The sequence below is a fragment of the Thamnophis sirtalis genome, unplaced genomic scaffold, assembly GCF_051295495.1.
Source record: "Thamnophis sirtalis isolate CommonGarterSnake01/CBP01778 unplaced genomic scaffold, rThaSir2_p1.2 scaffold_1, whole genome shotgun sequence".
In the NCBI taxonomy this organism is placed as follows: domain Eukaryota; kingdom Metazoa; phylum Chordata; class Lepidosauria; order Squamata; family Natricidae; genus Thamnophis; species Thamnophis sirtalis.
The window spans coordinates 86,578,073-86,595,400 of record NW_028261381.1 but is presented as its reverse complement, the minus strand read 5'-3'; the positions used below and the strand labels follow the sequence as shown (position 1 = coordinate 86,595,400).

The following is a 17,328-nucleotide window of genomic DNA, read 5'->3' as shown; positions in this document are numbered from 1 at the left end:
TTTGCAAATGCAGCATATAAAAAGACTTAAAAAGTGGACTATTTTGCAAAATTGCTACCTCTGTTGCAGATCCCATGACATGAAACTTTATCAGTGTTACATACCGATGGAGATTACTAAAAGGAAAGAAGGGAGACTCGCTGCTTTCATTGGACGGGATTAATCTAAGAGAGTTGTACAGTTCAGTTCTAAACATCTGGATCCAATCAAAAGATCATATCCTGGAAAGCACTCCATTGGCTTCCAGAAACAAACCTCTTGCAGAGAAGTTTACACAACTTTATTGTGTTAATGAGAAACTGTAGGAACCTGAACAGCCATTTTAAATCATTCAGACTTTGCATGCGGATTGTCTCTTTATGTGTGCACATCTATATCATTGTGCTAAATAAATTTTACCCTGCTTGTTAGCTTTGGAGGGTTTCCTTTCAATTACTTCTGAGGATTTAATGAAAGAATGGCAGCAATACAGCTTGGATTTTTACTTGTTCCGTTTTTTACATGCATCAGAATAGAAGCACAATATATTATGCAAGATGCTGAACTTGTGCATTATATAGATCGCCGAATTAGCTCAATGGAGGTAAGTGTCATCCATACAGTTTGAATATATGTTGAATTGGTGTTTTTTTTTTGTACAGGACTTATAGTCCATCAGTTTTGGGGAAATCAACTGTTTTCATCTAAAACAAACTAGCTTTTTATGCAGAATTCCAAGTTTGACAAACTACCAAGCAGAGTGTTGTTTATGAAAGAAAGTTAAGATTACTGCTGCTCCTAATAAATTTATTACCCTGTAAAATGTGCACATCTGCAGTGGGTAAAATTCTGATAAAGTCTATCTAATTTTAAGGTCACTTGAAGATGATGGGAGAGAGTGCATGCTTGATCTAAAGTTGGCTAGATTATGTCTCAGATACTTGCTAATGATGATCCAAATGGAAGAGCAGTTTAGAAGTAGATATATTCTTAAAATATTCTTAATCTTTAGGAGCAGATCCATCTGGCTGTTTACATAAGATTAAATGCCACAAATATTCCAGGTGCTCCTTAAAGAGGAATTAAAAATCTCTACTTGTAGTCATCTGGAGGTTCAGTGTAAGTAAATAATATTCAAATGTCTATATTTATTTCTGGAATATAAATACCAGATATTTCTTAAAATAATTCTATGAATCTGCCAAATTACTGAACATAAAGCAACAATTTCATTAAAACAGGCAATTTTACATGCCAATTAGAATACCAATTTTATGAATATTTTGTAATGTCAAAGAGACAAATCTGTGCTGTCGGAATTTCCTGGGCCACACAGTTCCTCACTATTAGCCACACTTAAATTGAGAAGACTGTGAATAAGCAACATCCAGAGTATCTGGGTTTGCAAATGTTTATGTTATATGTGGTTAAATTATATGTGTATTTAAACCATGTGCCCTTGTATTCAACAGCTCTTATCCTCAGTTTGCCTCTTATCACAGGCAAACATGACTCCTCTATAGTAAACTTCATTAAAACCAGCAGAATCCAAACAGAAAGTCAAGAGATTGCAGTGTAACTACTGCTGAGACAGCTGTCTTTTCCTTGTGTCAATCCCCCCCCCCTCCGTTTTTGAGAAGCCAGTGTTCTGTGAATAGTTTATGAACTGTGACTATATGGACATTTTATAAAGCAAAATCATCTAGTGTAGGTGGTTGTGCATTGAACAGAGAAGACGGGAAACCCAGATTTTTTCCTGGTACTGTGTCTAAAAGATTCACACCTGCCTGACATAGTGTGTTATTTTCATGCCAGAAAAAAAAAGTTCATGCCTCAAGAGGCTACCCTTTGACTCAGTCAACCTGAACAACTATCAACTTATCTCAAATCTTACCTTTCTGGAGGAGGTTGTTAAAAAAGGAGTGAGAAAGTGGTAAATGAACTATCCCTGTGGATGATAAGGTATAAAAGGTTTAAAGGAATCTGGACTAAAGTGTCTGGGAGCAAATACATCTTAATTAATTACTCAAATTCCTGGTTTCATTTAAGCCAATCCATAGCCCTGCTGGGGGACGTAACCATTGACTAGGTACCATATTTTTCGGAGTATAAGACACACCAAGGTTTTGATGAGGCAATTTTTTTTAAAGTAGGTAGGTAGATAGAGGGATAGAGAGGGAGAGAGAGAGAGAAATACAGTAGGTAGGTAGGGAGAGAGAGAGGGGGTAGGTAGATAGGTAGGTAGATAGAGGGATAGAGAGAGAGAAAGAGAGAAATACAGTAGGTAAGGAGGGAGAGAGAGAGTAGGCAGGTAGATAGAGGGAGAGAGAGAAAAAATACAGTAGGTAGGGAGGGAGAGAGAGTAGGTAGGTAGATAGGTAGATAGAGGGATAGAGAGAAAGAGAAATACAGTAGGTAGGTAGGGAGAGAGAGAGAGAGTAGGTAGGTAGATAGGTAGATAGAGGGATAGAGAAAGAAGTACGGTAGGTAGGTAGATAGGTAGGTAGGTAGGTAGGTAGGTAGGTAGGTAGGTAGAGGGATAGAGAAAGAAGTACGGTAGGTAGGTAGATAGGTAGGTAGGTAGGTAGGTAGGTAGAGGGATAGAGAGAGAGAAATACAGCAGGTAGATAGGGAGAGAGAGAGTAGGTAGGTAGGTAAGGAAAGAGAGAGGGTAGGGAGGGAGGGAGGGAGGAAGGTAGGGAGGTAGATAGGTAGTTGTTTCCAGGTGTATTTATCCATGTCCTGGAGAAGGAAATCGCTGATAACCTGCAGCAGAACTTGTTTCTGCTGGCACAGCACTTAATCAATATAATTCTCATCAATCACTCTAACTAAAGAGCTTTCCGAAAAGAAAAAAAAGTTTTTGCACTCTGCAAACCTCCCAAAAACGGCCCATTTTTCACGAAAATGGGCCAATTCTTTTTCAAATAAAAGGCAAGAATAGCCTTGGGGGATTGCAGAGTGCTCCTGGAAGGGGGGCAAAAACAAGCAAAAAACAGCCTGTGTTTTGTGAAAACGGGCCCGTTTCTTTGCCAAAGGAATTGCATGCATAGCCTTATGGAGGCTTATAGAGTGCTTCTGGGGGCTGGTGAGGGCAAAAAATGGCTCTTTTTTGGGTCATTTCTGCCCTCCCCAGCCCCCAATAGCTCTTTGAAAGGGTATGCACGACCATTTTTGTGAAGGGCGCAGGGCTTCGGGAGGCAAAAAAATGCTGTATTCGATGTATAAGATGCACCCAGATTTTCAGCCTTTTTTGAGGAAAAAAAGCTGTGGCTTATACTCCGAAAAACATGGTATTTGTTGCTGAAATCAAATGTGCAAAATTATTCATTTGTAGATCAGCCTTCCTATTTGCCATGTTTTTCGGGAGTGACAGAATGTGCAATCCTAACATATGGAATTATATTCACCTGCGAAAAATTAAATTACAGTGAAAACACCATGTTCTCATAACCCCTTCTTCCATGAATTCACAGCCATCTAAATACTTTCATGTGGTATCTGTTTTCACTTACAAATAAATGCTCACACAGGTTCAATCTCTGTACTCCCATTTTCAATACAGAGATAGTTTGGGTTCCCCCACCCTCAAATTGTCTACAGAAGAGTTGCAAACTCATCATTCCCAAGAAAGATTCTCAGATGCCTTTTTTCTTTCGCTCCCTCCCTTTTCCAGCTGTGCAGCATCTGGATCAGCAGGGGTCCTCACTGCTATCCATTGCCAGAACAACTCCTATTTTTACAACTTCCTAAAAGAAAAGATTATGCTGTTGCTGAAATTCTACAGAAAGCTATTACCCAACCAGTGGCGAATTAAGGCTCACTGTTGCCCTAAGCACTGACAAATCTTGGTGCCCCCCCCCTCCTTTGTACACACTGTACAAATCTTCATTGGTTTTTCTTTCTTTCTCGATTTTGTGGTGCTCCCTTTGGCCTGGTGCCCCAACCACGGGCTTAGTCTGCTTAATGGTTAATACACCACTGTACCCAGCATCTTTTAAGCCCCAAAATGGGAAAGTGATCCCTTTTTAAAAAATATAAAAAGGTGACTTGTTTTAATTGTATACTTAAATGTCCATTTCAACATCAAGTACTGGGGTTAAGTATCTGTTTTATGTAAATATGAAAAATTCAGTGTCATGCAGGTACATTCTGGGACACTCAGGCTTCAGCCAACACTGCACTGAACGCCCTGTATAAAACAATTAATCACATCCCTGAGTCCCCCCCCCCCGCAATGTATTATCAGTTTGTTTTGAATGCAATATTGGGACTCAGAGATCAGATGACAAAATGAATGACTCTGAGGAAAGGAGAAGTACTTCATCAAATCGTGTAAAATCTGACCTGAGGAAATCTCAGCTGAATGTCCAGCAATTCCTGAAGTGTTTTTGTATTCAGAAAACCTTCTGTGGTTGCCTTGTAATTTCTCAGTGGGACTTTCTGCATCTCCATCCTCTGTTCCACTGCACTTTAGAGTTTGTTCCCTTCATGTTGATCTGGAAGTAATGAGAGTAGTAGACTAAGCAGAAATTAGAATTATTGAGGATAGAAGAGCATTACATGAATTCAATTGAAATGGAAGAGAATAATTATATTCCCGTAAGTCACTTGGATGTGGGAAGGCTCAGTGGGTAAGACGCTGAGCTTGTCAATCAGAAAGGTTGGCAGTTCAACGGTTCGAATCCCTAGCACCATGTAACAGAGTGAGCTCCTGTTATCTGTCCCAGCTTCTGCCAACCTAGCAGTTTGAAAGCACGTAAAAATGCAATTAGAAAAATAGGAACCACCTTTGGTGGGAAGGTAACAGTGTTCCATGTGCCTTCGGCATTTAGTTATACCAGCCACATGACCATGGAGATGTCTTCGGACAGCGCTGGCTCTTCAGCTTTGAAATGGAGATGAGCACTGCCCCCTAGAGTGGGGAATGACTAGCACATACGTGCAGGGAAAACCTTTAGCTTCACCTTTTTAAGCCACCTGGAATCACTGTAAGTGAATTGGGTGGCCATGTACATTTCCTTAATAAAATATTTAAAAATGCATAATTTTAGGGGTGTGTACATTATAAAAATCATTCAGAATTGTTTCAGACTTGGTGTGAACAAGAATAGCTCTGAATTACTCAATGCAGACATACCTTTTTTCAGACTTCAGATCACTAAAAGACATAACATTTTAATGCAGTTTTGTAAAGCAGCTGCATCATTTTATAAGTTCATTCTATAGCATGTTACACCTTTTTAACAAAGATACACTTTTTTAACAAACAGGAGAGAGATGCTACAGTCATGCAAGTATTAAGCCCTTCTTTGAAATACTGATTGAACCATCCACAGCTCTAGTAAACATTTAGTTTGGAGCCAACACTTAAACTGATTATTGCTGTGTTCTAATTAAAGAACCGACTGAACAAATGCAATCAAGATATAACTGATTATGTAGAAGAATTCCGGCAGTTTTCAAAGAAGCTGATGTCACATCTAGAAGGCCTCAACGTTCTAAAGACTGTGCTGAAGAATGATGTAGACCATTTGCTAACAAGAGTGGAAAGAGCTCAGAGAGACATTGACTACTTTGAATCTGCAAAGGAATCCCCCAGCCCATGTGTGGACATTGATGAAGAGCTTTTGGAGCAGCAATTAACAGAAGAACAAGAGTCCAAGACAAAGATCAAGCTCATGCTGAATGCAAGTAAGGGCAGTCTACTCATAATATTGAAAATGCAGACTTATGGTTTTATAGTTGGGCTCGTGCATGCAATGTATACATACTCCTTGCCAGAGTTTGTTGCAGAAATCACATCCAGAAAGCACACAGAGATAACTGATTTAGCAGGATGCATTAATTTGTTAATATACATAATAACACATGAGTAAATTTACAGTACCAATAGTAGATTCTCCAACATGGTAGTAGTTACAGGCAAAACCCAGGCAGAGGAGAGAACAGTTTTGTTTCAGTTCAGAGTTGCAGACAGACTAGTTTCAGTTTTAGAGCTGAGCACCGAGCTAAGCCATGCCGAGACTTCTTGCTTAAGTTTCTGTTTTCCAAACAAGCCCCATTGGCTGACCTGTTACCATGTCTATTCATTGGCTGACCTTGTTACCATGTCTCTGGCATTTCATGAATATTCTGACATTCCTTAACTTGCAACCATAGTTGGACCAGAATTTTCATTACTTAAGCAAGTTAAGTGAGTTGTGCCCAATTTTACAACTTTACAACTTTTTGCACAGTTGTTAAGTGGATCAAAGCGGTCATTAGGTAAATCATGAAATTGTTAAGTGAATTGAGTGTCCCCCACTGACTGCTTGTCGGAAACCAGCTAGGAATGTTGCAGGTGGTGATGATCACATGACCCCAGGATGCTGCAACCTTCGTAAACAGACGGCAGTTGCTAAATGCCTGAATTCTGATCATGTGATTGTAGGAATGTGCAATGATGGTAAGTGTAAGCATTGGTTGTAAATCAATTTTTTCAGTGCTGTTGTAACTTCCAATGATCACTAAATCAAAGGTTGTAAGTCGAGGACTTCCTGTTTTTCAGGAATGATACTTATTACATGCCTAAAATCAATTTCATGAAGAATAATGGCAGCAGTCTCACACAGTGTTTTAAGAACTCTTGCTACTCTTAGCATAATACTATACTGTCCGCAAACAGGCATATAAAATTATCTGGGGAGCTGAAAAAAATTTCAATGCCTTCACTCCTGAATGTTCAATGCCTTCACTCCTGAATTGGCCTACTGCCAATTACCTCCACTCGACCAATTAGATCCCACAGATTAGGCCTCCTCCGAGTCCCATCAGCCAGTCAATGTCGACTGGCAACCACGCGGAGGAGAGCCTTCTCTGTGGCAGCTCCGACCCTGTGGAACGAACTCCCTGTGGAGATTCGTACCCTCACCACCCTCCAGACCTTCCGCATAGCCCTTAAAACCTGGCTGTCCCGACAGGCCTGGGGCTAAAGATCTTTACCCTACCCGAATAGTATGAATGTTGTGCTTTTAACGATGTATTGTCCTATATGTAACTTGGTTTGTCCTCCCCTCCCCTTGAACTGTGAGCCGCCCTGAGTCCCCCCAGGGAAAAGGGCGGCATACAAATATTAATAAATACCAAATACCAAAATACCAAATGTTCAAGATTGAATTTGCTAATATATTCATTCTAACATTCCTTGATGGCTAAGTTAAAGTTAGAAAATTAAAATGAATAAAATAAGTCACAAACAAGGAAAAAAATATTGTCAAACATTTGACAACAATAAGAAGGGGGGAATGTAATGGAAACAATAAAAATACACATACATAAGGAAATTTTCCTTCCCAAAAATATCTTTAGTATTTTAAGCTGAATTATCAAACATCTGATAGAGCCTTACAATTAATGTCATCTAACAAGAAATGTCTACACTAAATTATCTGGCCACTATTAATATTTATACTAAATTAAGTACATCCTGATGCTACCAATGATATAACAAAAATTACAGTATACAGAGTTTCTTTCTGAAAAAACCCTAATTTCATTTTTTAAATAATATAATACTGAAGCCCCATCCTTCTCCAAACTCTGATGCAACCCAAAACTGAAGCCCCACAATTTCACGCCTAACAATGTAATTCTTCTGGCTCAGATTTAAGTCCTACAGATTTGAACGAATTTATTTTCTGATTTGAATTCAGACTGTAGCTTAAGCTATTGAACTTAAAATTGCTGTATTATTTTGACAGGTCTTTTTAAATTAGAATTCTTTTTGAGGCAAAAACAAATTTCTCTATTTTTTCTATTTCCCACCCAAATGTTGACTAAATTAGACATTTGTCTAAATCCACTAAAGAAATGTTGCCATGTAACTTAATATATTAGGGGTGCCAATATAGAAAACTCCATTTTATGCTTCTCACTAACTATAAAAGGGATGCTTTAAAATTTAAATCTGAATTAGTTTATCTCTTTTGATTAATGTTCCGATTAAAATGAAGCTTTCAGAATTAGCAATAAGCACTCAAAAACACCAATGCAATAATACACAATGTAACAGGGGTGGGTTCCTGCTTCTTCTACTGCCACTCAGGGATGTGCCAATTCGCTCGGGGACATGATTCACACACTCAATGTGCTTGATGCACACTATGCACCCATGTGCAGCAGTAAAAAAACAAGATGGTGGCCCCATAGGTGCCACCAATACAACCAATTCGGGGGCATGGCACAGTGGTCGGTTCCAGATCGCATTGCAACTGGTATGGTGCAATGGGCCCCGGCGTTCCCCACATGCACGTGCGCATGTGTCCTTATCTCCATGCGCCTCCGCGACACTCCAGCTGCTCGGCAGAGTATTGTGCAAGTGCCGTACGCTCCGTGTGCGGGAGCACCGAAGAGCTCAAATACAGGTAAGGAACTCAGGCAGGGGGGCGGGCCCTCCGGACCACAATATCGGAGTGCTCCCGGCAGGCACCAGTATGCCTGTACTGGGGCGTACCGCCTACAACCCACCACTGGTGTGGCAGGCCAAGTTACTACCTACTTGGCCAAACCGGTCCGAACCAGTAGGAACCCACTTCTGCAATGTAAGAATAAAATATATTTAGAATATGTTCATATTTGTAAAGAAATTCTAATGACAAATCTCCTGTTTTGTGAAACATACATTCACAAATATGTCTTCTGTGCAAAACATACAGGCCAAAATCGCACCAATCTCTTTTATTTATCTTTTAAATATATTTGTGTACAGCTTCCAAGACTTCTAGAAATTTATATTAATAGAGTTAAAAGCATATGCAACTAATCAAATTATAATAAAACACATAACCAACGTGAACTTCCCCAGCAAAAATAATGCAACAGTACAGTCATTTTATAATCAAAATCGAGCTAGAAACACCTTTAAAATGGCATTATCTTAACAGTTTTGCAAAGTCGCAACAAAAATATATTTCCAAAGCGATGTGTTCCACAAACAGGGGGCCAACTCAATCTTCAGGGCAATGTCTCCATTTTTGCAGACTCGAAACCCCAATCTCCTTTCCCCGATTTCATATTACAGATTTAGATTGTACCATCTGTTAATCCAATTCTTTCTGATGAGAGTTACTTTGCAGGCACAAAATTTATCTTGCAGGCTGATCAGAAAACACTCCTTTCCAAGCCTCAGACTGACAGACTGAAGAACTGCGCCAAAAACAAACAAAAAATGTCGAGCCACTAATTTCTTAATTTTTGATCCAGGATGCTTTATTTTGAATGTTGTGGTGGAGTGCAAGTATTGTTTGTTCTGTTTTGAAATTAAGCATTAACCATTAGTCACGTCTCAAACCTAAGCCTAAACTATTGGGATCCAACAACATAGCTCCCTTTATACGGAATGGAAACATTTCCATTCTTTTCCATTAATCTGGATCAATCTTTTAACCAGGATGGTAGTTACATGACGGAGGCTGTTTTATGTTTTCTATTAACTAGAGCATCCTTCCAGAAGGGCTTGTTTACTTTGAGTGCTGTTTCTGTGTGAGTTTGTTTAAATGGCCTGTTCTCTATCCATATACCCTTTGGCAATCCTGTGGTCTGTATGACTGAATCATAACGGAAGTACATTGTAATCAAACAAACAAAATATGGTGCTAACAAAAATATACCTGTGTCGTGGAATCCAGCAAGGTTTTAACAAACCTTCTGTCTATCAAATGGCATGCATTGTTCACTTAATAGGAAAAGAGGATCTTATTTTTTTCAGAGCTACTCTAATGTCAAGTCAGAGTTGAGGATTGTTTACATGGACTTTTCTTGACTCTCTTCTTTCTTGAGTTCAGAACAATGCCTTTGTGGACTCAGATTACTATGATTTTCCTCAAAGAGTCTGTGTGTGTGTGTCTTTCTGTCTGTCTGTCTGTCTCTGTCTTTATTTGCTTGCTATGTGTGATATACACAGGATATATAACTGAATTTGTAACTAACTGTACTATAAAGGTATATAAATTTGAATGCATTAGGTTTCAAATTCTGCTTCTGATACCTCAAAAAGATCCATTTTATAAGTGCAAGTTTGAGAACCTATATAACATGTGTGTGTGTGTGTGTGTGTGTGTGTGTGTGTTTTAAAAATTAACTACTGACCATATTACTACTTTTGTGCCTTTTTTCTTACAATATGAATACCAACATATCTTGAAGAATTTTCTGACTCATTACTTTTCAACAAAAATAAGATAGCAGGATTACTGTACTAAATGAACCATGCTGAGAGGAAACAGAGACTAAATATATTTATTGAATGAAATTATGTTTAAAGGATTTATACTGTACTTTCAGTCTTAAATGGTTCCGAGTAACTTACTAAATAAATAAAAGAAAAAAAGTTTCTATTCTTAGAAAGCCTCAGTTCAAAGGGAAAGTAAAATAAAGACCGAGTGGAAAAACAAGAACATTCAACCTCCCCAGTGTGAATGTTTGATAGCTTCTTATGAAATATGTAAATTATATAAGGATAGCATACAACTTTGCAACCTCAAGAGCAACTCTTCATTCATGTTATTTAGTCCCAGTAGCCTCTGAGGGAACAGATCGTAACCCAACTAGGAACAGCAAAGAAGAGATAGCCTGTAAAATAACAAGTTAGTTATTTTAATGTGCAAAAATGAAAAAATATAGCAATAGCACTTATACTTATATACCACTTCACAGTGTTTTTACAGCCCTCTCTAAGCAGTTTACAGAGTCAGCATATTGCCCCCAACAATCTGGCTCCTCATTTTACCGACATTGGAAGGATGGAAGGTAGAGTCAACCTTGAGCCTGGTGAGATTCAAACTGTCAATCTGTTGGCAATCGGCAGTCAGCAGAATTAGCCTGCAATACTGCCTTCTAAATACTGCGCCATCACTGCTCAATGAATGAGGGCAATTAAACAGCCAAAGTTGTAAGCAGTGTATGCTCCCTTCCTTCATTTGTGTTTGTTCATGTATGTAGCAGAGGTGGGTTCCTACCAGTTTGGCCCGATTCGGCTGAGTAGGTAGTAACTTGGCCTGCCACACCCCCAAACTGGTTCTATTGGGAGTGCCATAGGCGCCCTCATCTTGTTTTTTTGCTTCTGCGCATGTGCAGAATCATTTTTTTTCTACTGCGCATGTGCACGCCCAAAGCGTGTTCCTGAGCTAATCGGCAGTAGCAGAAGCCAGAAGCCACCCTTGATAAGTGGGTAAGTTGAGATACTACATCAGAGAACTGTTTGTTTGTTTATTTGATTGATTGATTGATATGCTGCAGATAGGTGACTCTGGGCAGTTTATATAGAACATAAAACAATAACTAGAAAAGCAATTAAAATTCTTAAAACTTTTAAATTTTGTTGATGGCGTATTGTTTATCTTTTTTTTAAGGCTGCAATGACATGATCACAGGCTTCAAATCTCTAAAGATAGTCAAAAAGTCTGGAGATGCAATTGGCTCATGGTTGAAAGACCCTGGCAAGAATTACCAAAAGATTTACTTCTTCACCGGAACAAAGAATAAAGTTGTTATGGAATTTGCAAATATTCGATCTTTTGCAGAAAGTGGTGAGAAACAGCTGGCTCGTAGGGTTGCACTACCGTTTCCCTGGCAAGGAACAGGCCATGCTATATATAATGGATTTCTGTTTTATCATAAATATGGCTCCTTAAATGAGATAATTAAGTTTGATATTCAGAAGAGAAATGCAACTGATCAGATGCTGTTGTCGGGTGCTGGTGAAATACCTCCCTACGAACTTCACCCTTCTACTAAAATAGATTTAGCTGTGGATGAACTAGGATTATGGGCAATCCATGCAGAACCAGATACTGCTGGAAAGCTTGTGATTACTAAAATCAACCATGAAACCATGACTGTGGAATATACATGGGATACATCCTGCAGAAGCCAGAATGCAGAAGCTGCTTTCATGATGTGTGGTGCTCTCTATGTTGTATACAACTCACCAGGGCGTGGTGTCTCTCAAATAGAATGCATTTATGACCCCTTAGATGTCATCAGTCCATATGAAAACACAGTACTTCGTTTTCCCAAACGTCAGTCAAATCATGCTATGGTTCATTATAACCACAGAGACAAACAACTTTTTGCCTGGGATGATGGTTCTCAGGTCATTTACAAGCTCATGACAAGTCAAAAAAGCTAAAAAAAGATCAGAATGTGCTCTATACCAGCCTAACAACAAATTCATTCTTTCTTTCTTTCTTTCTTTCTTTCTTTCTTTCTTTCTTTCTTTCTTTCTCTTTCCTTTTTCTTCTTCTTTCTCTTCCCCCCTCCACCACCATCACCACCTCCTCCTTCTCATCCTCCTCCTCTCCTCCTGCCCCCTGCCCCTCTCCCTAAAGTTTATGCGATAGTTTATAATTTGTTGTGTTTGAAAGAAGTTGTCTCAGCCCTTTCTGAGATCTAGCTGTTGAGTTAAAGAAAAGGTTACTTACTTCATACAGAAAGAGTTGTCTTTTCAGTGCAACACCTTGGATTACTTCATATCAGGATGTAAGACTGTTTATTGCTGAAAAAGATGAGGATGTCTTCAGAGAAAAATGAGAAGTGGGAAAGAAACAAGAAGTATCATAGTTTTTCAGTTATAGGAATCTAGAGAGAAAAAAGAGGAGTACCTGCACTTTTATTCAAATGTAAAATATAGGATGTTTGATTTTATAGCATCTACAGTATTTTAGCAATAGCAATAGCAGTTAGACTTATATACCGCTTCATAGGGCTTTCAGCCCTCTTTAAGCGGTTTACAGAGTCAGCATATTGCCCCCACAGTCTGGGTCCTCATTTCACCCACCTCGGAAGGATGGAAGGCTGAGTCAACCTTGAGCCGGTGAGATTTGAACCACTGAACTGCAGATAGCAGTCAGCTGAAGTGACCTGCAGTACTGCACTCTACCCACTGCGCCACCATGGCTCCTGTTTTACTGTTTTCTTCTGTTTACAGGATTTTCTTCTCATCGTCACTAAGAACTTCTCTGCTCTTCCCAAACTACCATATTTTTGGAGTATAAGATGCACCTCCCACTCCCAAAGAGCATGAAAATGTTGATGCGTCTTATACACCAAATACATCTATTTTTGGCCTCCCAAAGCACTGCCCCCGCATCCCATTTTTGCAAAAGATGGACCGTTTTTCTCAAAAATTGAGACATTTTTCACAAAAATGGAAGGGTTTTTGCCTTCCTTCAGCCCCCAACAGTACTCTGCAAGCATCAGCAGGGCTAGAGCAAGGCAAAAATGCCCGTTTTTGCAAAAAATGGACAGTTCTTTGCAAAAATGGGGCATTTTTGCCTTGCTCCAGCCTTGCTGAAGCCTGCAGTGTCGCTGGGGGCTGAGGGAAGGCAAAACCTTTTTTTCCTTACTTACGTCTTCGAAATCTTGATGCATCTTATACACCAGTGCGTCTTGTAGTCTGAAAAATACGGTACTTTAATTGGACCAATTCTCTTTTCTAATTTCATTTTTCTCTCTTTGACTTATTGTCCCCAAGTTCTTCCTTTCTTCCCTTTTGCTTGGGAAAAATATTTGGGGTAAAATACTGTAACCTCTATGCTTGTATTAGTATTCTTGACAGAGGGAAGATCTAACCTGAGCAAGGATGAATAAGTAAGTGAGTGCATAGCTTTACTAGAAAAAGAGATTTATTTTAGGAAATGCTTGATAGGGATTGCAAAGCCTAATACTTAGCTTGCTACACCATGCAGAGAAAGGAGGCAAAGATTAGCAAACTCAGAGGCAGGCAGAGGGACAAATATTTTGCTTTCTATACACATCTTACTTCCCCTTGAGATCAGTAGATTGTGAGGCACTGAAGACTTAGTCTCAATTCTAATGAAAAAGCATATGTTCCCAATAAAAGATCTTCTCTCTATACCCAACTTTTTTCAAGAAAAGCTTGAAGGTTATGTCTGAGACTTCTATACAAAAAGTGTAGATAATATTGAGGAAGATGTTTCTGTGCTTTTCTGCCTTTCTTGCATTTCCTTTGTTGGATGATCTATGCAATGAAAATAAATAATTAGCAAATATTAATAAATACTTTGCTGAGTATATTATAATATTGTCCACCTGTCAACTTATAAAGCATTTGTATGTCTGTTATCAAGTTGCCATGGTGAGGAAAGGGGGTAGTGCATTCCCACATACCTTCGCCCAGAGTCAGATCTCAGATTGCTACAACAGGCTTGTGAGGCATGCACCTCTTTGGAGAATGTGATTTATGACACAGACTGAGGGGAGGGAAGAAACGAGGGCAAAGTTCAGCCATAATTTAAATAAGGTCAGATCTGACTGCAATGTGGTATTGGTGAAATGGTGTTCCTAATAAATGACTGCTTTTCTTTTGAAACTTGGCTCGAGGCACATGAATTAATTAGGGCATTTTTTGGAAACCTGACAGACAGTCTTGGGCATAGCACCATATCTACAATTTCTTCATTGGTAGAGGTCCCACAAGTTATCACATAGCTTTATACCATTTACACTTATGTTTTGCACTTGTTTGAGGTTAAGGTACAGCTGATTATATTAAGTACCACTTAAAAATGATTCTGACATCCTATAAATGTATCTAGAGATAACCTTTTAAGTTCCCATCCTTTGGATGTGAGGAAATTGTACACCGAAAGATAGGTCCCTTTTGCAAAACTCTGATACTTTGAAGTATCTTACTCCTAGAGGTAAGTCCCATCATTACAATTCACAAAGCTGTGAAAAACCAGCCTTCAAAACTTCATGATGAATGGGCAGTCACTGTTTCTTCTTTGATACATCTGGAAGTAGGAGATGTCATTTTACCTTGTGGGAGTTCCAATGTTTTATTACAAGGCTTGTTTTCATGATTTTGTTTCTATATATCACCCAGGGTCTATCTCTTGAGGACATAAATATAGTAATATAATGAATTAAAATTAGCACACATGAGTCTCACAAATTTAAGGGTGCCTGAATTTAAATTTCTATAAGACAACCAAAATGTTGTTACTGGGGAAAGAGATAAGGAGAGAAATAAATGCCCAAACAGAAACATTTTGCTTCTGCTAAACAACCACACTTCAAAACATTTCAGAAAACAACCACAAAAAAGATGAAGTTATTTCATGATTTGTCTGGTTAAATCAGAACTAAAGATCTTTAGTGGCTCAGCATGTCTGCCAATCATACTTTTCTTGGCTCTTTTGGGGTAAACAATGCTCTGTTTGGGTTAAACTTATAATTGCCCTTCTAATACATGAAGTCCAGGCAGTGTCTTATTCATACTTCACAGTACAAAGATTTTGTCCACTGTGAGTTGTTCTGATGACGATATGAGATTTGTAATGGAAACTATGGACGAAAAAACAAGAAGTGATTACAGCTTTGATTTTCTGTATATGCATTTCCCCATCAAATATTAAGTGATAGGGTATTCTGGTCAACAGGAAGGAGGAATACACTTCAGTTTTCATGTGTTTTACATTTTTCACTATATTGCCTAATGAAAACATTATAATAAAACACAATTATGATTTTAAGCTTTCCCAATGTCTTTAACTTTGGGTCAATACAAACGTGCAATGAATAAAATCAATTTTCAGTGCCCAAGACAGTACACAATATGGATAGCACCAAATACATGCCCCTATTTTTCTTTTCCCAAATGCCAGATGTGCCCATTCATCCAGAACTTTGAGAGAAATTCATTGTGACTGTTCTGGAGAGACAGATCAATAGCCCTGTTTTTTCCAGGCAGAATACGAAATAGTACTTAGCAATAGCAATGGCAATAGCACTTAGACTTACATACCACTTTATAGTACTTTTACAGCTGTTTCTAAGCGGTTTACAGAGTCAGTATATTGCTCCTAACAATCTAGGTCCTCATTTTACCAACCTCAGAAGGACGGAAGGCTGAATCAACCTTGAACTGGTGAGATTTGAACTGCTGGACTGCAGCTAGCAGTCAGCTGAAGTAGCCTAGAGTACTGCCATCTAACCACTGTGCCACCTTGGTTCTTTTTACAAAAACAGAAACAAAAAATAACCTGTGGAGATGGAAGAATTTAAGTTCCAAAACCTCTGCTTGCAGTTTCTGCTGCTCTTTGCATGATACAGAGTAAATCAAGCATCGTTATTGCAGGTCTGGAAGATTCAGGATTCAAAAGAAGTATCTCTATGTGTAGTTTTACCTATGGAGGTGTGTGTTTAATAATAAACATATAACTATAGTCATTAAAGGAAGGTTGGAGAAACAGTGCCAATAAGGAATGACTAAGGAAAATCTGAAAGACTGAAGATCGAGATGGAAGCAGACATAGAAGTATTTATTTATTTATTAAATTTCCATTTTTAAGTGGCGATCAAGGTAGTTAATGTAGGATTTTTTCCCTCTTTCAAAATAACCAAGATCACTCAGTGAAACAAGTTTGCAATAGAACCTGCAGAGGCAAAAGAATTGCATAAATACAAATAGAAGAATTATGACTTCCTGTGGCATTTTATGTATTTATTACATTATCCTGACCTGGACAGTATCCCCTTCATCAAATGAATAAAGAATAAAGAACAGGAAATAAAAACAATGAAGTCACAGGGAGATGAGGCATAACGTGATTATGATGATCTCATTGAAAGTTACCATTCAAAAGAGAATTTGATTTTCTTTATCTAAATCAGTACATTTGCATCCTGACATCTCTAGCAGAAAGGAAAAAATATATATAAAATCCAGTCAAAAGCCTTCATGAAATGGAATGAAAATGTTGTCAACCTGAGCAATCACAGGTAAGTCCTCAACTTACAACAATTTATTTAAGGACCATTCAAAGTTACAGCAGCACTGAAACAAGTGACTTATGACAGGTTCTCACATTTGTAAACATTGTGGCATTTTCACAGAGAGGTGGGTCGCTGCTAGTTCGGCCCCGGATCAGGCAAACCGGTAGTAGCGGTGGCAGAAGGCACCGTCCACCCGCCCAGATGCTTCTGTGCATGCGCAGAAACATCACGCACATTTTAAAAAAATTAGCAACCCACCTCTGGCTCACAGTCATGTGATCAAATTTTGGGTGCTTGGCAACTGGAATGTGTTATGATGGTTGCAGTGTCCCCATGGTCCTTAAGATTGTCATTTGCAACCTTCTTAGGAAGCTTCTGGCAAGCAAAGTCAATGTGGGAAGACAGATTTGTTTAAAGACTGTGACAAAAAATATTGTAAAATGGGGTGTGATTCATTTGATGAACTCAACACCTAGCAACCAAAGTTCTGATCCCAATTTTGGTCATAGGTTCAGGACTACTGTTCCAAAAAAAAGAAAAAAAGAAAAAAGAGCAAGACAGCATTTTTAA

At 38.7% G+C, this 17,328-nt stretch overlaps 1 protein-coding gene across 1 annotated transcript; it reads left to right on the top strand.

Moving 5' to 3' along the window:
• Positions 1 to 211: 211 nt before the first annotated feature.
• Positions 212 to 12,235, top strand: OLFML1 (olfactomedin like 1). Its single transcript, XM_014054887.2, has 3 exons — positions 212 to 583; positions 5,382 to 5,673; positions 11,370 to 12,235. Exons 1-3 carry the CDS (start codon positions 458 to 460, stop codon positions 12,146 to 12,148), a joined length of 1,197 nt encoding a protein of 398 aa, XP_013910362.2. The 5' UTR covers positions 212 to 457; the 3' UTR covers positions 12,149 to 12,235.
• Positions 12,236 to 17,328: the final 5,093 nt, after the last annotated feature.